Source organism: Leuciscus leuciscus (genome assembly GCF_965113295.1).
Source record: "Leuciscus leuciscus genome assembly, chromosome: 15".
Taxonomy (NCBI): Eukaryota; Metazoa; Chordata; class Actinopteri; order Cypriniformes; family Leuciscidae; genus Leuciscus; species Leuciscus leuciscus.
In genome coordinates this window covers 19,022,288-19,044,880 of record NC_138739.1, presented here as the reverse complement: position 1 = coordinate 19,044,880, position 22,593 = coordinate 19,022,288, and the positions used below count along the sequence as shown (strand labels likewise).

General features: G+C 34.9%; 1 protein-coding gene and 2 long non-coding RNA genes across 4 annotated transcripts in view; 2 read left to right on the top strand and 1 right to left on the bottom strand.

The window, feature by feature from the left end:
- The first annotated feature begins 7,752 nt into the window (after positions 1-7,752).
- The window catches only part of LOC309475590 (uncharacterized protein), a 335,445-nt gene continuing 320,604 nt past the window's right edge, over positions 7,753-22,593 (top strand). The window contains exons 1-4 of the mRNA XM_082138408.1: positions 7,753-9,545; positions 10,088-10,402; positions 11,455-11,769; positions 13,024-13,338. Coding sequence (XP_081994534.1) covers positions 9,497-9,545; positions 10,088-10,402; positions 11,455-11,769; positions 13,024-13,338 — 994 coding nt within the window. The 5' untranslated portion in view covers positions 7,753-9,496. The remainder of the gene's footprint in view (positions 9,546-10,087; positions 10,403-11,454; positions 11,770-13,023; positions 13,339-22,593) is intronic.
- On the top strand, positions 14,389-17,649 carry LOC309475697. Of its 2 annotated transcripts, XR_014197783.1 has the most exons (6): positions 14,389-14,489; positions 14,722-14,797; positions 15,469-15,570; positions 16,279-16,383; positions 16,520-16,635; positions 17,219-17,649. It is a non-coding gene; the product is annotated as an uncharacterized lncRNA (long non-coding RNA). The 2 variants fall into 2 exon arrangements; XR_014197784.1 differs by lacking the exon at positions 14,389-14,489 and having other exon boundaries at positions 14,496-14,797.
- On the bottom strand, positions 19,085-21,717 carry LOC309474981. Its single transcript, XR_014197451.1, has 3 exons — positions 21,416-21,717; positions 20,643-20,744; positions 19,085-20,026 (listed from the first exon to the last, which is right to left on the bottom strand). It is a non-coding gene; the product is annotated as an uncharacterized lncRNA (long non-coding RNA).

The window sequence follows — 22,593 nt, the reverse complement described above, 5'->3', positions numbered from 1 at the left end:
CTTTCAGGTATACAATATGACTGATCCGTGTGTACTATCATTCCCATCACTTCTTTTAGCCGGTTAGCCAAGGTCTTAGATAAAATTTTATAATCAGCACACAACAATGCCACCGGTCTCCAATTTTTTATTTCCTTTAAGTCACCTTTTTTTGGGAGCATGGTTAAAACTGCCCTTCTACAGCTCTGTGGCAGCTTGCCTCCATTTAAGCTTTCATTCAAAACTTCGAGCAAATCTTCTCCCAAAAACTCCCAATAGGCCTTAAAAAAATCAACAGGCAAACCATCAATTCCTGGTGCCTTGCCATTTTTTAAGCTTTGTAAGGAATCATATAACTCCTCCCTTGACAAAGGTTTTACTAATTCTTCAAAAGCGTTTTTAGGCACTCGAGGAAGATCTTTATAAAATTGTTGTGCCATTAAATTATCTTCTTTATGCTCACTGGCATAGAGCTCTTCGTAGAACTTAGTTGCTCTTCTGCGTATATCAGCAGTTTTCCTAAGTTCTTTTCCATCCTCAGATCTTAAAACGTGCATTAACCGACTTTGGCCATTCTTTCTTTCCAAGCTAAAAAAGAATCTGGATGGGGCATCCATTTCAGATATGTTCTGAAACCTTGATCTCACCAGCGCCCCCTGTGCTCTAAACCCAAGCAGATCAGCCAAAATTGTTTTTTTATTTTTCAGTGCCTTAAAGTTATCTTGATTACCTATGGACCCACATAAATTTTGAAGCTCCAAAACTTCAGATTCCAATTTTTTTATAGATCTTGTAATGTCCTTTGTCACATTGAAAGCATATTGATTACAAAACTGTTCGATTTGAAGCTTCCCAGCATCCCACCATTGTTGCATTGAAATAAAATTTTCTTTTTGTAATCTCCATTTTTCCCAAAGATACCCAAGACACTTCTTAAAATTAGAATCTTCAATAAATGCACAATTAAAATGCCAGTAAGCACTTGTAATTTTTATGGAATTAATATAAACAGAAGTAATCACCATAGAATGATCTGAAAAACCTACTGGACATATGTGACAACTTTTATAGCATTGAGACTGAAACTTATAACAATAGAATCTGTCCAACCTTGCCAAAGCAATGTGATTTTCTCTTACATGTGTCCAAGTGTATTGTCTTACACTGTAAAAAAAAATCCTAATTTTACAGAGAATAACTCTAATTTTTTTAGAGTATTTTTCTGTTATTTTAAATTATATTCAAAACTCTGTAAAATTACAAACAATATCTGTAAATTAATTAATTGACTGTTAATTAAAGGATTATATCATTAATTACAAATTACAGTGATTCTTATTTTTTTCACAGGACAATTACTGTATTATTTATACAGTATTTTTCTGTTATTTTAAATTATATTCAAAACTCTGTAAAATTACAAACAATATCTGTAAATTAATTAATTGACTGTTAATTTAAGGATTATATCATTAATGACAAATTACAGTAATTCTTATTTTTTTTCACAGGACAATTACTGTATTATTTATACAGTATTTTTCTGTTATTTTAAATTATATTCAAAACTCTGTAAAATTACAATAAAATTATGTAAATTAATTAATTGACTGTTAATTTAAGGATTATATCATTAATGACAAATTACTGTAATTCTTATTTTTTTCACAGGACAATTACTGTATTATTTAAAGTATTTTTCTGTTTTTTTTTTTAATTACATACAAAGTTGTGTAAATTTACAATAAAATTATGTAATTAAATATGTAGCTCATTATATTAAAGGTTTATATCCATACTAACAATCTAACATATTTCCTTGTCATTTTAAAGTAAATGTTATTACATTTAAGTGTATTTTTACATTTTAACTCTGTAATTCTGGATACAAATTTAATGCAAGCAAACTGCACAATCATTGTTAAATTGAGCTTGCTGGTCAGACAGCAGGCCAACAGGGTTCATGATGGAACATGTGGTGGGTTTAGGTCCTCCTGGGAAGTTTGTATTCATGAGGTTTTATATATTTTTTTATGTTTTAAATAAATTTATGAAGCCATTACATATTATATTATAATGCTCATATTTTGTGCAGGCATTAGCTTACTTCATTGTAAATAGAAAAGCCTGACGTATTGTGGTATTCCTCAATGTTTCTCACTTCAAGATCAGGGTTAAAGAAAATTCTGAGCTTCCTACTCATATTTTCATCTTTGTGCGTTCAACTCGTAAATACGATCTTTATGACATGACTTGAATCCACCAATAGCTCTAGCTTATGGGACAGTCCATACAAACACTCTTTGCAAAATTACATTACTGACTGTCTCGGTGAGAAGTTCTTAGTCCTGTATCAACGCTAAACGGAGTATCCATGCTGTTAAATAAAAGTCTGTAGACAAGGGTTAGGGTTACTGTTAGGGTTAACCTTAACCCTTAATTTCTAACCCAGCCCCGGTTTCACATTACTGGTGTGCATCTTGAGACAAAACAATGGCACTGACATATTTTAAGATAAGTCAGTGCAAGTTGCTTTCAGGTAAAACAGCTCAAACGTGCATTTTAGTCTGGGACTACAGGCTTAAGCCTTGCTAGTGAAACCCGGGGTATATGCTGTAACTTGTATAGAATTATGCCAATGTTAGCAAAGTGTTGCGTTGGACAGAGGATTAACCCTAAACCAACAGGTTGTGTATGGTAACAGTGCCACACAAGGTGAAAAGCAAGACATTATTAGGCATAAGAGTGTTTCTAAAGGAAAGGAAGGTCAATAATTTGTTAAAGTGCAAAAGGGTCATTATGGCTCACATGGATGCAACTAATGTCAGCAGAGTATACCAATCCATTAGTTTTTCATATAGGTCTACATACAGAATTTTATATGAATACATATGCAGTGTTTGTTCTGTTTTATATATAATCTGTTTGCTCTGTTAAACTGCTGTTTAGCAGAGCAGTGGTAAATATATGTTGTTATATATAAGTTATTGTAAGTTTAATTTTTAATCATGCACTGCAATGAAAACACCATTTAACCAATTGAATAAATATAACAGCCAGCCTACAAATACAACTAAATAAATATCAAGCGTATATTTTTTCCTATTTTTTCTTTTTAAAAATGTCATCTTTTCTTGTAATTGCAATGTTACCACACTATTGGCTGTCTCTCCTAGTTGTTTTGAACATGATTGGTTATTCTGACTGTCATCCAGGAATCTGGCCAATGACAACTATGCGCGCCTTTTACTGGTCAAGTTTGAATTGAATATCCGTCTGTTGGAGCGAGTGGGTGTGTGTGCTGCTGCTCTGGCTCTTCAGTACTAGCCTATTCGGTTCTGTGGCTTTTATATTGTTTAAAACATGGATTTTTTACATCGGACTGCTACATTTTTATTTTGAGCGAGTTGCGGGATGTTAATGAAGAACAAACAAGGAAAATGGACAACGCATTAACAACGTGTAACGGACATATTGCAATCTGCGGAAGGTAAATAACTTTTTATTTTATAAAAACAATTCTGCTACATCAAAATATAGTGTGTTAAATTGAGAATCTAAACGCGATTAGAGCAATATCGATATTAGTACATGTTTCAATGTATTAGGCTAATGTTATGTGTTGCTAGCATGTGTAAATATTGTCAGCCAGCTAACTTATAGTTTTTGAAAAGAAAAAAACTCAGCATAGGAGCTTTACAATGACTGAGAACATTGTCTCTTTAGACAGAGAGGAACTCGAACCACACTATTTGACTCTAGAAGAATATGCAAACTAGGCTTTTGAATCATGTTGATCGCGGGATATAGGCCTAACGTTACCGATCAGTCATCATAATAAGTATATGTATATTTTAAACATAAATAATTTTGGAGTTGGTGAGTAAAATTTTGCAAGCTTTCGCAAATGCCTCTGTTAGTAAGTAAATACAAATAACGTTAGCTAATATTGCTGTGTATGTGTGTGTTTCCCTCATGATCCAGGAATATTGGGAATAAATATGATACAGCCACATGATCTTCAGATGCGGTGAGTATTGTTATATTAAAATACACGTGAAATAGAGACAGAACATGTAATCTCTGCTCAAAGGCACACTGGTTCAAACCCTCCAGACAATATTTTACCTATCTTCTTGAGTTCACAGGCCTAGCTGACCCAAACATAAATGTCCTTTCAAAATGAAAGTATTTTCAAACCTGTATGACTTGGATGAGCTGTTCTTTTTAGGACATGTCCCAGGGTCCTTTGCTAAATTAACCATGGTTTTTATTATAGTAAAAGTTTAGAAACCATGTTTTTATGGTGGATTGATTACAATACTTTATTATTACCATTTGGTAGCAAAACTATGGTTGATGTTAGTAAGGGTTCCCCAGATTTATATAACACTTAAGGAACACATTAATAAATGGTCCTATGTCACCCAGATCAATAGTCTGTTAACACACAGGTAATAATTAACACACTTTTTAACTTTTTTTTTTATATATATATTTTAGTTCATGCATTGGAACAATGTTTACGGAGCAGAACAGGCACCAACAGAGAAACAAGCCCATCATTCAGTAGTAAGTATCCACTGCAGTATATAAAACAAAAAAAGTTATCTCTTTTTTTCTCCCTCGTGCCATCCCAGATGTATATCTGACTTTCTTTCCACAGAGATTTTTTGAAAAATTATCCATTATTGTAAGCCAATATAATGCAAGTGCATGCTCCAGAAACTACATGCAGCCTACAAACAGCTGCTGTGTTGTTCACACAGGAAGTTTTCTGCACTTATCATGTGAGCTTTACAATGCTCTTGGATTATTGTCAGGATGTGTGTTTGGACTTTTTCGACCTTCAGCATTTTGTTGTCTATTCACTTGCATTATTCGACACGCGAACACGAGACTTTTTCTAAAAGTCTAGTTTATTTTTTCTAAAATTTGTGTTCATCTGAAGAAAGAAAATCATACAGTATACCTTTCGGACGGCATAAGGGACCGTAAATTAAAAGGTATATGATTTTCTTTCTTCAGATGAACACAAATTTTAGAAAAAATAAACTAGACTTTTAGAAAAAGTCTCGTGTTCGCGTGTCGAATAATGCAAGTGAATAGACAACAAAATGCTGAAGGTCGAAAAAGTCCAAACACACATCCTGACAATAATCCAAGAGCATTGTAAAGCTCACATGATAAGTGCAGAAAACTTCCTGTGTGAACAACACAGCAGCTGTTTGTAGGCTGCATGTAGTTTCTGGAGCATGCACTTGCATTATATTGGCTTACAATAATGGATAATTTTTCAAAAAATCTCTGTGGAAAGAAAGTCAGATATACATCTGGGATGGCACGAGGGAGAAAAAAAGAGATAACTTTTTTTGTTTTATATACTGCAGTGGATTGTTTCTCTGTTGGTGCCTGTGTAAGTGGAGGGCCAGTGTCCTGCAGAGTGTAGCTCCAAACTGTTTCTGGTTATCCTGAGGATCTTGATTAGCTGGTTCAGGTCAGTTTAATTAGGGTTTGAGCTAAAATCTGCATGACAGTGGGCAAATTCCAATCAAAAGTAAGCATCCATATGCCCTGGGGTTTTTAATATTATGCTTAGTAAGGGGCCGTTTACACGACTCAGTTTCCAACTAAAATCATCTCGGTCTAAACTACTGAAATGTGAATCTGTGAAAACGGTAAAGGCATGCATTATGTGTTTAGTCTATAGGTATGCGTGTGTGAATGCGAATGTGCACAGGCGTGTAGTCTTTCTTTACAGAGTCAGTGACATCAAACAAGAAAATTCTCTCAAATAATTTACTCACCCTCATGTTGTTCCAAACCTTTATGCATTTTTTGGTTGCCAACATTCTTCAAAAATATCTCATTTTAATGCATGGTTTGAAAAGACATGATGGTGAGTAAATGATGACAGAATTTTCATTTTTTGGGTGAACTATCTCAAGTACTTTAATAATCTCACACAATGAGAATATACCTTTTTTTTTTTTTTAACACATATAATATATTTAATTCCCTGGAGGATGAGAGAAAGACCCTCATTACCCATATCACAGCAGGCTGAAAACACCTCCAGTTAATACAAATATTGTTGGTTTTATTTTATAATACAAATTGGCATTTTAGGCGTTTACCTTACAGTGATACCTCTGGAAAAGAATGTCCATTGTTGTGAATCTACATGTTCCTTCTTTTGGTGATGCACATTTTTCAATCGGACATAAGTTTTAGATACCAGACAAATCAGAAGACAAACAGACAATTTAAATAAAAATGTATTAAGCTTGTTTAAAGGAAACAAAAATAATTGAAATCATTTTGAGAGAATCATAGTGTGTCCTTTTTTTTTCTTCCCAGATGCACCAAGCTGATTACTGGCCGTTTGCTGGATTGCTGTTCATTTGCTGTATCTGTCACTTCTGGTACACTTTTGTTGTATGTTTTGATTTAACTTATTAATAAACTTGTATAGTAAGGAATAAGGATTCTGAATGTAAAGAGCATATAATATTTAATATCAGAACTATGTGACCCCAGGGGTCTGAATAATTTTATTTTATTTAGATTACAAGTTTACATTGTTTAAATACTATTCAATTATATGTAAACACAAGTGCTGCAAATTAAAGTTTGAGATGATTTTAATCAGTTTTATAGTTTTTTTACAGACTTATTTTGTCTTCTAAAATAAAACTGTTTTCTTACATTCTTGAGCACGTCTTGACAATTTATTGAATGTGTTGCGATCGTTATAATTTAGGAAAGATCTGTTAAATAACAGTGTTTCTCAGTAGAACTTTTAGTGCCGTCACTTTATTAAAGGTGTTTGATTGTAATAATTTAGGAAAGATCTGTTAAATAACAGTGTTTCTCAGTAGAACTTTTAGTGCCATAACGTTATTGAAGGTGTTTGATTGTAATAATTTAGGAAATACCTGTAAAATAACAGTGTTTCTCAGTAGAACTTTTAGTGCCATAACTTTATTAAAGGTGTTTGGTCATTATAATCTTGGAAAAATCAATAAAATAAAAGTTTTACACTGTAAAAAAATAATCGTAAAAAAAACGGTCAAATGACTGGCAGCTACGGCTGCCAAACAAAAACCGTAAAATTAAGGTAAAATATCTTCATTCAAACAAGGAAAAAACCTGTAAAATAACAGTGTTTTTTTGTAAAACTTTTAATGAAAAATTCTGTAAAATTATAGTTTTTGCACTTTATTGGAATTAAGATATTTTACTTTAATTTTACGGTTTTTGTTTGGCAGCCGTAGCTGCCAGTCATTTGACCGTTTTTTTACGATTATTTTTTTTACAGTGTATATCATCATGCAAATTCCTCCAGACATCACAAAGTTCATTTGATTCAATAAATTGCAACAATCTACGTCTTGAAGCACTGTGAGGCTCTAAGTGATTTCTATCGATGTCATTGGCAGTACAGTTAAAATCTCCACCAAGTATCAAATAATGCTCTTCACATTGCTGAATAGTATTATCAAGTGTGTTTAAAAAAATCATTCTTTCAGATGCATTGACTGGAACATAAACATTAATCAATTCCAAAATAATCTTGTCATATTTTGCTGTAACTTTTAATAACCTTCCTTTCACTATCTCTTCTACATTACAGGAATCTGGCAAGAATTTTTTGGAAAATAAAATTCCAACTCCTGCACTAAAAACACTGTCATGACTAAGAAAGATCTGACCATCCCATTCTTTTTGCCATTCTCCAGCATTTTCTTGTGTGCTATGAGTTTCCTGTACAAATGCAATATCTATACCTTTAATCTTCAAAACATCATATAGTTGTGCTCTCTTAACAGCGTCTCTCGCTCCATTTAAATTAATGGATGATATTTTGAAATTACTCATTAGGAGAGAGCAAAACAAAAGGCACAACACATACACATTAATATTACTCCACCATTTGATCACTCTCATTTTGCATTATTTGAGAACTCAATCTTTGCACAATTTTCTTCAGCCGATACACATCTGGATTTGACAGACAATTTTCCCCTCTTCGCCTCATCGCCACTCTAGCTGACTCAATAAACATCGTCTGATCAGAAAAATGGTCAATGACTTCAACATTTCGCTTCCCCTTAGTGGATTGTAGAAAATGTCTTATTCGCTCCAAACTGTAACCACTAAAGTCTTCCAGATTTGTAAGAGAATCGACATTATCTCTTTCACTGTCTGATTCTGAAACCTCATCTGCACTACAGGACTCCCCACTAACTCCATCATCAGTTGCAACACCATCCTGCATTTTTTTCTTAGATTTAGGCACAACTTCCCATTGATTTGTTTTTCTCTTAACTGTTGGAACTTTGAAAATTGTCTCATCATCTCGAAAAAGATCTGCTTGTAGCTCAATCAGATTTACTTCATCACTTCCCTGCGTTTCCTTTATATTCTCCTCTACATTTCCATTCACCTCGTCCACATTTTTCCCTTTTTCGCCAAGCACCTGTTCTATTTTATTGCTCTCCTGATTCTTTTCCTCCGAATCTCCTCCCACAGAGCTATTTTTCTGCGTTTCTTTCTCGGTGCATGAACGCATTAAGTGGCCTTCCTTACCACAACCAAAGCACTTCAAACTTTCAGTTGTCGCAAAAATAACGTAGTCAAAACCGTCAATCCTAAACTTCAGAACAATATTCAAATCCTCTATATCGCTCTTCAGCACCATATATACTTGTCTCCTGAAAGAAACAACATGTTTCAATAATGGAGACTTACAACCTAAAGGAATCTTCCTTATGATTGAGACAATCTGACCATGTCTTGAAAGTTCCCTCTCTAAAGTTTCGTCCTTAATGAAAGGGGGCACATTCGAAAGCATAACTTTCTTCGCTGGATTAACCAGAGGAAAAACTTTCACAAAACTATCATTCAGCGTTATTCCTTTCTCAACAACCTCATTCACTTTTTCAATATTATCCACAAACAGGACAACAGCACCGTTCATCCTAGATGCAGACCGTATACTGTTATATCCAACAATTTTCCCGATCGCTATACTAACCTCCTCCACTGAGCTCTCAATTCCAACCGGCACTTTAATACCATGCCGCCGGGTGAGCTGGGCAAAACCCGCTCCTCCCGAACTATCCATGGCCGCCAGTTTAAAAACTGGCTAAACCTCCCCTATCACTCTCCCCCTACAAACCCACACGAAACCAATTCAGCAAGATATAGCAGAAGAGAAAGAACATAACAGACCGTAAAAGTTGAGAAAAAACTTCAGCCACGCTCCGAATCACCCTCCACTCGCTCAACAGACGCTCACGCATGCGCAAACACACAGAGAGAGAGAGAGAGAGAGAGAGAGAGAGAGAGAGAGAGAGACTACAACGACTCTCCGCCTCCCGTTAACCTAGATAAAGAAGTTTCTAGGAGATCCGTCTAGTTTTAATGTCATACATTCCTTGTTTATTTCAGATTTCAGGCGTGTTTTTTTGTTTTTTTTTAAACAACAAGCCTATAGATCTGATCAACTGAAATGCCTCATACACTACTTTCATTCTTTGTGTGCCTATGGCATTTAATTGGTAAGTAGATTTTTTTTTTTATTGACAAATTTGAATCATATTTAGCCTACTAAATCTGCATTGTTTCCAGAAAAAGATTCTGTCAATTCTTACTATAATGTTGCAGTTTTTCATTCAAGTCTCTGATCACTAGTTTTGATGGATATATTTCTCATCTGGAAACATAGTGTGATTAGATGCTTTTATTTCAGTGAAGCACAACTAAACATGTCTTATTTATATGTTAGGCCTGTCAGTTTCTCCAGTTATTTTGCCACTAAAGCTTTTCATTTGACCAAAACATTTGCTGTAATGTACTTTTTTTCTTTCAATATTTTAGCAAGATTCTATTTGCAATGATTTTGAGAGAGAGAGAGAGAGAGAGAGAGAGAGAGAGAGAGAGAGAGAGAGAGAGAGAGAGAGAGAGAGAGAATTAGAATGTTTAGAGCAATTTGGTTAAAAAAAACTAAACCTTTTAAATTTAAAATGAGACCAAGAGCCTTCATCTGTGTCTGATGAACTGTTCCTCTTCTGTTCCTCTTCTGTTCCTCTTGGTTCTCCAGGAGTGTTTGGTGACAGAGATGCAGTGAAGTCAGTGTCAGTGATGGAGGGAGATTCTGTCACTCTAAACCCTGATCTTACAGACATACAGAGAGATGAACAGATCGAGTGGAGGTTTGGAAACATTCGCATCGCTAAAGTGATCAGGAACATTATTAGATATTATAATGATGAGAGATTCAGAGACAGACTGAAACTGGATCAGACTGGATCTCTGACCATCAGTGACATCAGAACCACAGACTCTGGACTTTATCAACTAAGTACCATTATTAGGAATAAGGAGTTTATCAAGAGATTCAATGTTACTGTTAATGGTGAGCATAATTACAGTGTAATTTATTCAGTCCTCTTCATATCCAAAATGTAAACAGTACTTAATCATTGGCATAATCCTTAACACTTTTCTCGCCAGCGTTTTTATTTTATTTTTTTAAAGCATTTTTATCATTTTCACAAAAGTTTCTTGGTCCCCAGAATATTTTGTTGTATTGATATCGGAATATGCAATATATCAAAAGAACGCACAGACCCTCTGTTTTTAAGCAAACAAACAAACAAAAAGTATTCTAGCATCATGCATTCCTTTTTTATCAACACTTGAATATGGGTAAGTTACATAAAATCTGAGAAATCGTGTTTTTGTCAAAAACTAAGTCTGGATTGGATTCAGAACGATGATCAAAACACAGATGGAGTAGATCGAGTCCATCAACACCCTTAATGCTTCACAGTCCTAGAGCTCGTCCTCGGTCGACTTTTCATTCAGTAACATTAGACAGTTTTGTTTTATCTGCTGTTTAATATTGATGATTGCATTATTTTATGCATCTGCTTACATAAGATATCGTTTTGGTTCTGTTTCTTTTTCCCCTGTGTTTTGATCATGAGATCCAGTTCTCTTTCAGAAGATGTCATAGTGCCTCCTGCCCTAGTCTAGATAACAGGAAAAACACGGAAAGCCGGAAATCTCCATCATTGGCGGGGAGAGAGTTAGTTAGTCCAACCAGGATTTCAACAGGACTTTTTTTCTGACTTTGCTGCATTTTGTTGTTGTTTTTCTGTGAATTACTAAAATTGTAGTTCTGGTCCCTCATCTAAACCATGTTTTCAAGACTTTATTAATAAATCTTTTTTTTTTTTTTTTTTGGTAGTGATGTCAAAACTTAATCATTCGCATTTACATTACATAATTGGCATAATCGGCCAAAGAACGTGCATGTAAACGAGCTCAGTATGCAAACTGTGACACTGATCATATACCATATACTTTTTAAATGTTATAAATTATTTCATGATTTAAAAAAATAAGACAAAAATGCAAGCTGCCACAAATAATGCTGAATCTGGACTTGACTTTGTTCTCCAGGAGTGTTTGCTGATAACGATGCAGTGAAGTCAGTGTCAGTGATGGAGGGAGATTCTGTCACTCTAAACCCTGATCTTACAGACATACAGAGAGATGAAGAGATCGTGTGGAGGTTTGGAAACATTCGCATCGCTAGAGTGATCATGAACATTACTAGATATGATAATGATGAGAGATTCAGAGACAGACTGAAACTGGATCAGACTGGATCTCTGACCATCAGTGACATCAGAACCACAGACTCTGGACTTTATCAACTAAGCACCATTATTAGAGATAAGGAGTTTATCAAGAGATTCAAAGTTACTGTTAATGGTGAGTAGAGAATTACACTGTACTTTTACTGTCTTTTACGCAGTCGCGCATCATGTGGAGTGGACTTACTGATTTTGATAGGGAGAAGGATGACCACTATCAACGCTACAATCATTTTCATCTGGGGACAGAATATATATATATATATATATATATATATATATATATATATAATATATATATATATGATTGTAGCGTTGATAGTGGTCATCCTTCTCCCTATCAAATGAAACCGAAAGTCTCGAAACACCAAACTGAGTTTGCAGAACAGCCACAATCGTTCTCGCTTCTCGCTGACCCCGGGCCATCGGGCAGTCCTTCCTGTCCAGCCCAGGCCTGACTGGTTTGAACTGGATAAATCTCACAAACTGACTCGTCACAAACACAAACACACACAGAGAGAGAAAGAGAGAGAGAGAAAGAGAGAGAGAGAGAGAGAGAGAGAGAGAGAGAGAGAGAGAGAGAGAGAGAGAGAGAGAGAGAGAGAGAGAGAGAGAGCCTACAACGACTCTCCGCCTCCCGTTAACCTAAATAAAGAAGTTTCTAGGAGATCCGTCTAGTTTTAATTTCATACATTCATTGTTTGTTTCAGATTTCAGGCGTTTTTTTTTTTTTTTAAACAACAAGCCTATAGATCTGATCAACTGAAATGCCTCATACACTACTTTCATTCTTTGTGTGCATATGTCATTTAATTGGTAAGTATATTTTTTATTTATTGACAAATTTGAATCATGTTTACTACTTTTTAAATCTGCATTGTTTCCAGAAAAATATTCTGTCAATTCTTACTATGTAAGATGTAGTTTTTCATTCAGGTCTCTGATCACTAGTTTTGATGGATATATTTCTCATCTGGAAACATAGTGTGATTAGATGCTTTTATTTCAGTGAAGCACAACTAAACATGTCTTATTTATATGTTAGGCCTGTCAGTTTCTCCAGTTATTTTGCCACTAAAGCTTTTCATTTGACCAAAACATTTGCTGTAATGTACTTTTTTTCTTTCTATATTTTAGCAAGATTCTATTTGCAATGATTTTGAGAGAAAGAGAGAGAGAGAGAGAGAGAGAGAGAGAGAGAGAGAGAGAGAGAGAGAGAGAGAGAGAGAGAGAGAGAGAGAGAGAGAGAGAGAGAGAGAGAGAGAGAATGTTTAGAGCAATTTGGTTAAAAAAAAAACTAAAACTTTTAAATTTAAAATGACACCAAGAGCCTTCATCTGTGTCATGAACTGTTCCTCTTGGTTATCTCCAGGAGTGTTTGGTGACAGAGATGCAGTGAAGTCAGTGTCAGTGATGGAGGGAGATTCTGTCACTCTAAACCCTGATCTTACAGACATACAGAGAGATGAACAGATCGAGTGGAGGTTTGGAAACATTCGCATCGCTAGAGTGATCATGAACATTACTAGATATGATAATGATGAGAGATTCAGAGACAGACTGAAACTGGATCAGACTGGATCTCTGACCATCAGTGACATCAGAACCACAGACTCTGGACTTTATCAACCAAGAACCATTATTGGAGATAAGGAGTTTATCAAGAGATTCAAAGTTACTGTTAATGGTGAGTAGAGAATTACACTGTACTTTTACTGTCTTTTACGCAGTCGCGCATCATGTGGAGTGGACTTACTGATTTTGATAGGGAGAAGGATGACCACTATCAACGCTACAATCATTTTCATCTGGGGACAGAATATATATATATATATATATATATATATATATATATATATATAATATATATATATATATGATTGTAGCGTTGATAGTGGTCATCCTTCTCCCTATCAAATGAAACCGAAAAGTCTCGAAACACCAAAACTGAGTTTGCAGAACAGCCACAATCGTTCTCGCTTCTCGCTGACCCCGGGCCATCGGGCAGTCCCTTCCTGTCCAGCCCAGGCCTGACTGGTTTGAACTGGATAAATCTCACAAACTGACTCGTCACAAACACAAACACACACAGAGAGAGAAAGAGAGAGAGAGAGAGAGAGAGAGAGAGAGAGAGAGAGAGAGAGAGAGAGAGAGAGAGAGAGAGAGAGAGAGAGAGAGAGAGAGAGAGAGCCTACAACGACTCTCCGCCTCCCGTTAACCTAAATAAAGAAGTTTCTAGGAGATCCGTCTAGTTTTAATTTCATACATTCATTGTTTGTTTCAGATTTCCAACCCTGTATCACATGAAATACGTTCTGAGGAAACTATTTTGCAAATCGCAATTACGTTACATGCCAACATATAAGCAGTGCTATTACGTTGGTCCTTAACCTAATATAAGCAGTGCTATTACGTTGGTCCTTAACCTAATATAAGCAGTGCTATTACGTTGGTCCTTACTATAGCCAATCTATTGCAGTGCTATATTACGTTTGTCCTGAACATAATAAATCCAAAGCAGGTTTCGTAGCATCTAATGCAGCTGTTCATTTTGTTTTAATTATTTACTCCCTTTTTTCTCATTGGGCTACAAAATATTATCTATGCCAGGGCGAGTCAAATGGCGGCACCCAGATAATTTTTATCTGGCCCTTAAACTTGTTTTTGATGATTAAAACCCCTCGCAATCTGATATCAAAGTCCCCGCAAATGTTTAGCGCGTTCAGTGGTGATTTTAACAACGCACGCGATCATTCAGCGGTGAGTTTAACAACCGAGTCTCACGGCAGTTCGTGATATGGTCACGTAATTTAATCTATTGATTCGTGCCACGGACACGTTTATTTCGTTATTTATTTTTTATTTTTTTAAACTAATGTATTTTCAATGGGAAGCGTCTTTCGTGATAACAGCATGATTCTTTGCAGCAGAGAAGCTGTTTAATCAACATTTATTCACGAGATCTTATGTATTTTTATGTATTTTTTTAATGTTATTATTTCGATCTTATTGCCGGGGAAGCTGGATTGCTTTGCTGTTTATTGATATTTTTAAAATTATATTTTATCAGTAGGAAATCGCGCTGAAGAAGTCTCGTTCCGAACACATCGCGATATTTGGCATCAGTTCACGTGTGTCAGATGTTGGTAAGTAAATAAATACCTAAATACGCTGTCCTATAATGTGTGATATCATGTCTTTTCTGTTTGTCGATATTAATCTGCCATTATATCTGCCATCTCCACGGAGACTTTGCGTTTCATTGCTTTCTAATTCAAAACAGGGTGATTAACACTGCCTGTCACGTGACGTGCTATAGGCCTAGATATTCATATCAGATTAAAAATAGTACAATTATTTCCAAAGTTGTATTTGTAGTAGAAGCACGGTAAAAACAACACTTACCATGCTTTTACCACAGTAACATTAGTTTTACTGTGATAAGTGTAGTAAAAAGACAGTAATCACAAAACTTACCATGCTTTTACAGTACCACACTATTTGTAGTTTTAATGTGGTACTTATTGTAAATGCACAGTAACCACAACACTTACCATGCTTTTACCACAGTAACCATAGTTTTACTGTGATTGGTTTAGTAAAGGACAGTAATCACAAAACTTACCATGCTTTTACCTCAGTATTGATTGATAGTTTTAAAGTGATATTTGTTGTAAATGCATATTAACCACAACACTTGCCATGTTTGTAAGGCTTTATAATGTAACATCCAATATTTGTAAGGTATATCAGTACTTTTTCCTTTAAATAATCCTATATATTATACATAATGATATTTTCTTTTCTCTTTTTTCAGCTGAAAAGACCAAAAGGGCCTTTCGGACTCAGTCAGCCCATTATTGTTGGAGGAGAAGTAAACGGAGGAGACGGACAGCTTCAAAGGCAAATATTCGCAATGGTATGTGTGTGTTGGTTTTAACCCTAAATCAAACATTTTATCAAGCATTTGTTGTTTCTTAAAACTTTTCTCACAAAACCCATAGCCCAATCAGTACAAACAGAGACTGAAAGTCTTGATATTTCACAAGATTTAACAAGTTGTCAAATTCTTATGATACTCGTACATATTTGTATACTCGTACACAATCCTGCAGCTTTTACTCTTAGTGCTGTCATTGGCTACTGCCTCAATTCCTGTACATATTTATCGCGATATTTGTAAATCAGTTGCGCCCCTTCTTGGAAAGTTGTCGGATGTCACACACACTGTCAGAAAGTTTATATTAATTGTAAATTGGACCCTGTCTGTTTATGTTCCAGTAATACATGATGTCTCTCCACACCTCATAACCTACCTCTGTTTGCAAGAGTGGAAAAGCTTATCTGACTTGTCACATGACATTAGATACTCGATTATTTTGTCATAATCAGATCAGTTACACTGCTGATAACTGTCCCGTTTGCATGTAAATCATTTTCATGATTATTGCTTGCTATTAAAGACATACTTTTATTCATAGAAATGCCCACATATCAGTGAACTTAATACATAAAAATGCTTTTAACATTTAATTATGCAACACTCTTTAAAGAAAACATATCCTACAGTTATAAACTGACTATTTGCAAGTAATGTATTAAAATTACCTTCCTTTCTGTTTTGCAGGATTACTTAGTCCTTTTTTTTTAAAGCTTTACCAATATCAAACTCAACCCTCACAAGAGCTACTAGTGAGTCGCAGCGAATCTTGCCGTGATCAGCCCTTCCCAGGTGAAGTTTCTTAATATATCAGTATTTACTCATCAAATGTTCTCTCCTGAATCATATGGTAAATTAACTTATTTATAACTGTCTTAATTTGTGTTTCAAGAACAATAGAGTAAGTCGAGACTTTCTTGTTTTACAGCCGAGAAGGAAGACCAGTCCTTATATCAACGCAAGCTAATCGAATAAGTCCTTTGTTTCGGGTGAGGAAGGAACATCTGGTGCCCAAAGACGACAGAAAGATGCGCGAGTCCATTGGTATGTCTTGTATTGAAACAATGCTGTAATATGTAGTACATAATTTGATGTTGACAATTTTACATTGTACAGGTTATCACTTGGTTTTTGACCAAGTGAAGCTCTTGAAACAATTGACAGAAGAGTATGTTGTCTGGAAAGAAATCAAGCATCCCTGGCAAAGGCTCAAAAGAGACCATGCCTTTCTAAAAAATCTTTTAAAATGTGTTGCTGTTGATATGGTTAAAACTGTTTTTGTTCAGTACTTAGCTTATATTATGTGCTGCAATATATATATATATATATATATATATATATATATATATATATACTTCAATGTGTATATTATATAATGTACTGACTGCTGCTTTATAAATGTATGTAAGGAACAGGCAACTCTGGCCCTTTGCATTCTACTTTTTGAGGTTAGTTAAGAGTTAACCTCCAACCCTAATCAAGCACATCTGAAAATTTTAACCAAAGTCTTCAAGTTTACTTCTAGACAATAGGCAGTAAACCATCACTGCTTTAAATCATGCAGAACATAAGCTGACCCGACTGTCCATTAAACAACTTGGTTTCTGTTTTTTTGTTTTACTTTCAGACCAGGACTGGAGAACGCCTGACAATGGGATGTTGAGACTTCTTCTTCTGGTTGAGAAAAAGCTACACCACATCAGTGATCACATCTTCTGTTCTTCAACTGAACAAACTGTTTAGACGAGGAAGAAGAACACGATAGAGACATACAGGGAAGAACAAGAAACCAGTTTATCACAGCTAAACTGGTTTCTTGCTCTTCCCTGTATGTCTCTATTGTGTTCTTCTAATGAATCATTATTTCCCAACACAATATCAAATCTGTTTTCTGTAGGTGACTGAATATGATTATCTGGCACTCGTTTTGTGGCTTCAGCAGCTGTGAATGGATTCAAATGATGTTAATGTATTTTTGAAGACACATTTTTATTTATCTTGAATCTCATTTGTCTTTATGCTACTTTATCAACTGTATGCTTTGTTCTCCAATAAAGTGTTGTTTAATAAGTATGGTGACTATTTTGTTTTGAAAGTTGTGTTTGGTACAGTAAATATAAATACATTTTCATTTCTTATTTCTTTAAAAATAACTACATATAATTAATAACTTATAAATAACTAAATATAATTAATTACCATGATTTTTTTACTTGGAACATAAAAATTTAGATCTGGTTAATGATATTTGGGACAACAATGCAACAAAAGTTGCACATACTTGCATGTATGCCAGTTTGCAGTGAAATAAAAGGAAGCTATGTGAATAACAAGAGGCTGCAGTGGGCTATCTTGCTATAAATACTTAAAGCTTAATTGATGATGATCCATGTTGATCATTCTAGTATACTCTATATAGTATACTCTATATATCACTGATGTCAGGAATATAAGCAGCAAGAGGGGGTGAAAAGGAAATGTTGGCACTGTTTTTTTGTTGTTTTATTGAATGGTGCATTATCCTTGTGTAATAGTAATAGTATGTGTAGATCTGTGTAGATTATACTGTCCTTCCACCCCCAGGGGCCCAGCAATGGCCCCCAGAAGAGCAAACAAATGCACATTTCAAATGGCTGTAACTCAAAGTCTGGTTAGTGTATCAAAGAGAAAATTGGCTGGACAACTGCTTATACTATGTTTAATAAATAATGTTGGCCACAGTTTTCAGACATATATGGAAAGCTGGCATAAAGGTTATTTTTAAAGTGCTCACAGTAAAATATCAAATTTCAGCCTGTCCCTCATATATGTCATAAAGGTTTGCACAATGAACAAAATTAGATATCCAGTTGTCCATTAAATATATTATTTATTTAACATTTATTGTTTTATTACTAAACGTTTTAAACTACATTGCCCACATATCTCTGTCATTCTATCAGTGGAACAGGAAGCATGGGCTGTGTAGTTCATTGAAATGTGCAGACATGCTTAGGGTTAGGGTTAGGATCTCGGTAAAGGAGTAATTTCTCACAACATAGAGACACTTTATAGTTAGCTTAATGTATAACTAACGTAATAATAACACCAAAACATACTTTGTAACATGAAGCGCCGTTTTATATGGGTTAAACGATTGTCCAATCACAGCGAGCTCTGCGAGAAGGTCACCGCCAATACAAACCCAGCTGAACAGATGCGTCACACTTACATGCCCATTTATGGTAAACGATGACAGATCTCTTCTGGTTCCGGCTGCAGGGATAGATACCTTAAATAAATTGTATTTAGGCTGTTAAACATGCATTCCTTCTAATTAAATTATAAAACTCATATTTAAAAACAAAAGACTCCTTTGTGTGGTTACCATCCAAAAACGAGTTCACATGATCAATGACACAAATTTGCATAGACTGATGCATAAATACATTTGAAAGAGAAACTTTTTTTCTAAGCAATGGCCTACAGCAGGGTAGTTTTGCAGTATTTTAATTAAAAATAATTACATGTACTAAAGTGCTTCTAACATTTACAGTGTATGTATAGTATATTAAAGGTATATCAATTATATTCAAATAAATGTAACAAAAGCACAATGAATGGACACCATTTTGAAAGCTTATTCCAATATTTAATGTCAAACTGTTTAAAGACAAATGTAGCGCCAAAACTACAGCACAACAGTATAAAAATCAGTTAATTAAATATCCAGATACAGGAGCAATCTATTATAGTGACACATACATTAACGTTAAAAAATTGCTACGATGAAGTTATATATTTACAAACCAAGAGATGAGGTTCAAGTTTGTTATGTGAACATACATTTGTTTCTTCGCTTTAAAGAACAAATAGGTAAAAACATAAGCACAACATTTTACATTCTCAACTTTCATTCTATATCCTTGTGATTATTGGTCACTTTTATTGTAACTATGCAATGAATATGTCCTTTAGCAAAACACCTGATGAGCACTGACACTTTTTTTATAAAGGCATTAGGCAGAAATCAAGTACAGTTTATGAAGCTGAAAAGAGAAAACAAAACGCTTTAACAATATGGAAAAAGATAAATCACTATTTTCAATATTGGTTCTGCATATATCAAAGAGATCCTGAGGAGGAGTGGGACTCCACATGAAGACTTTCAGAAACTGAGACAGAGCAAAGGGTGCACCTCGCTGGACACATCCTACGCATGCCCAAACAACAGCGATGAAGTGGACACCACCAGGAGGATGCAGGAGACAGGGAAGTCCAAGGAAGACATGGAGACATGTTTCACGAAGACCTGAAGAATGTCAGTGTCCCATGGGAAGATGTGAAGAACTTGGCCACGGATCGAATACGTTGGAGGACACTTGTTGCCCAATGTGCCCAGCACAGGACTTGATGATGATGTTGTGAGTTTATCCATAACTGTGGGATATGTTTTCTGTAAAGAGTGTTGCATAATTAAATGTTAAGTTCACTGATATGTGGGCATTTCTATGAATAAAAGTATGTCTTTAATAGCAAGCAATAATCATGAAAATGATTTACATGCAAACGGGACAGTTATCAGCAGTGTAACTGATCTGATTATGACAAAATAATCGAGTATCTAATGTCATGTGACAAGTCAGATAAGCTTTTCCACTCTTGCAAACAGAGGTAGGTTATGAGGTGTGGAGAGACATCATGTATTACTGGAACATAAACAGACAGGGTCCAATTTACAATTAATATAAACTTTCTGACAGTGTGTGTGACATCCGACAACTTTCCAAGAAGGGGCGCAACTGATTTACAAATATCGCGATAAATATGTACAGGAATTGAGGCAGTAGCCAATGACAGCACTAGGAGTAAAAGCTGCAGGATTGTGTACGAGTATACAAATATGTACGAGTATCATAAGAATTTGACAACTTGTTAAATCTTGTGAAATATCAAGACTTTCAGTCTCTGTTTGTACTGATTGGGCTATGGGTTTTGTGAGAAAAGTTTTAAGAAACAACAAATGCTTGATAAAATGTTTGATTTAGGGTTAAAACCCAACACACACATACCATTGCGAATATTTGCCTTTGAAGCTGTCCGTCTCCTCCGTTTACTTCTCCTCCAACAATAATGGGCTGACTGAGTCCGAAAGGCCCTTTTGGTCTTTTCAGCTGAAAAAAGAGAAAAGAAAATATCATTATGTATAATATATAGGATTATTTAAAGGAAAAAGTACTGATATACCTTACAAATATTGGATGTTACATTATAAAGCCTTACAAACATGGCAAGTGTTGTGGTTAATATGCATTTACAACAAATATCACTTTAAAACTATCAATCAATACTGAGGTAAAAGCATGGTAAGTTTTGTGATTACTGTCCTTTACTAAACCAATCACAGTAAAACTATGGTTACTGTGGTAAAAGCATGGTAAGTGTTGTGGTTACTGTGCATTTACAATAAGTACCACATTAAAACTACAAATAGTGTGGTACTGTAAAAGCATGGTAAGTTTTGTGATTACTGTCTTTTTACTACACTTATCACAGTAAAACTAATGTTACTGTGGTAAAAGCATGGTAAGTGTTGTTTTTACTGTGCTTCTACTACAAATACAACTTTGGAAATAATTGTACTATTTTTAATCTGATATGAATATCTAGGCCTATAGCACGTCACGTGACAGGCAGTGTTAATCACCCTGTTTTGAATTAGAAAGCAATGAAACGCAAAGTCTCCGTGGAGATGGCAGATATAATGGCAGATTAATATCGACAAACAGAAAAGACATGATATCACACATTATAGGACAGCGTATTTAGGTATTTATTTACTTACCAACATCTGACACACGTGAACTGATGCCAAATATCGCGATGTGTTCGGAACGAGACTTCTTCAGCGCGATTTCCTACTGATAAAATATAATTTTAAAAATATCAATAAACAGCAAAGCAATCCAGCTTCCCCGGCAATAAGATCGAAATAATAACATTAAAAAAATACATAAAAATACATAAGATCTCGTGAATAAATGTTGATTAAACAGCTTCTCTGCTGCAAAGAATCATGCTGTTATCACGAAAGACGCTTCCCATTGAAAATACATTAGTTTAAAAAAATAAAAAATAAATAACGAAATAAACGTGTCCGTGGCACGAATCAATAGATTAAATTACGTGACCATATCACGAACTGCCGTGAGACTCGGTTGTTAAACTCACCGCTGAATGATCGCGTGCGTTGTTAAAATCACCACTGAACGCGCTAAACATTTGCGGGGACTTTGATATCAGATTGCGAGGGGTTTTAATCATCAAAAACAAGTTTAAGGGCCAGATAAAAATTATCTGGGTGCCGCCATTTGACTCGCCCTGGCATAGATAATATTTTGTAGCCCAATGAGAAAAAAGGGAGTAAATAATTAAAACAAAATGAACAGCATTAGATGCTACGAAACCTGCTTTGGATTTATTATGTTCAGGACAAACGTAATATAGCACTGCAATAGATTGGCTATAGTAAGGACCAACGTAATAGCACTGCTTATATTAGGTTAAGGACCAACGTAATAGCACTGCTTATATTAGGTTAAGGACCAACGTAATAGCACTGCTTATATGTTGGCATGTAACGTAATTGCGATTTGCAAAATAGTTTCCTCAGAACGTATTTCATGTGATACAGGGTTGCAGATTTCAGGCGTTTTTTTTTTTTTTTAAACAACAAGCCTATAGATCTGATCAACTGAAATGCCTCATACACTACTTTCATTCTTTGTGTGCATATGTCATTTAATTGGTAAGTATATTTTTTATTTATTGACAAATTTGAATCATGTTTACTACTTTTTAAATCTGCATTGTTTCCAGAAAAATATTCTGTCAATTCTTACTATGTAAGATGTAGTTTTTCATTCAGGTCTCTGATCACTAGTTTTGATGGATATATTTCTCATCTGGAAACATAGTGTGATTAGATGCTTTTATTTCAGTGAAGCACAACTAAACATGTCT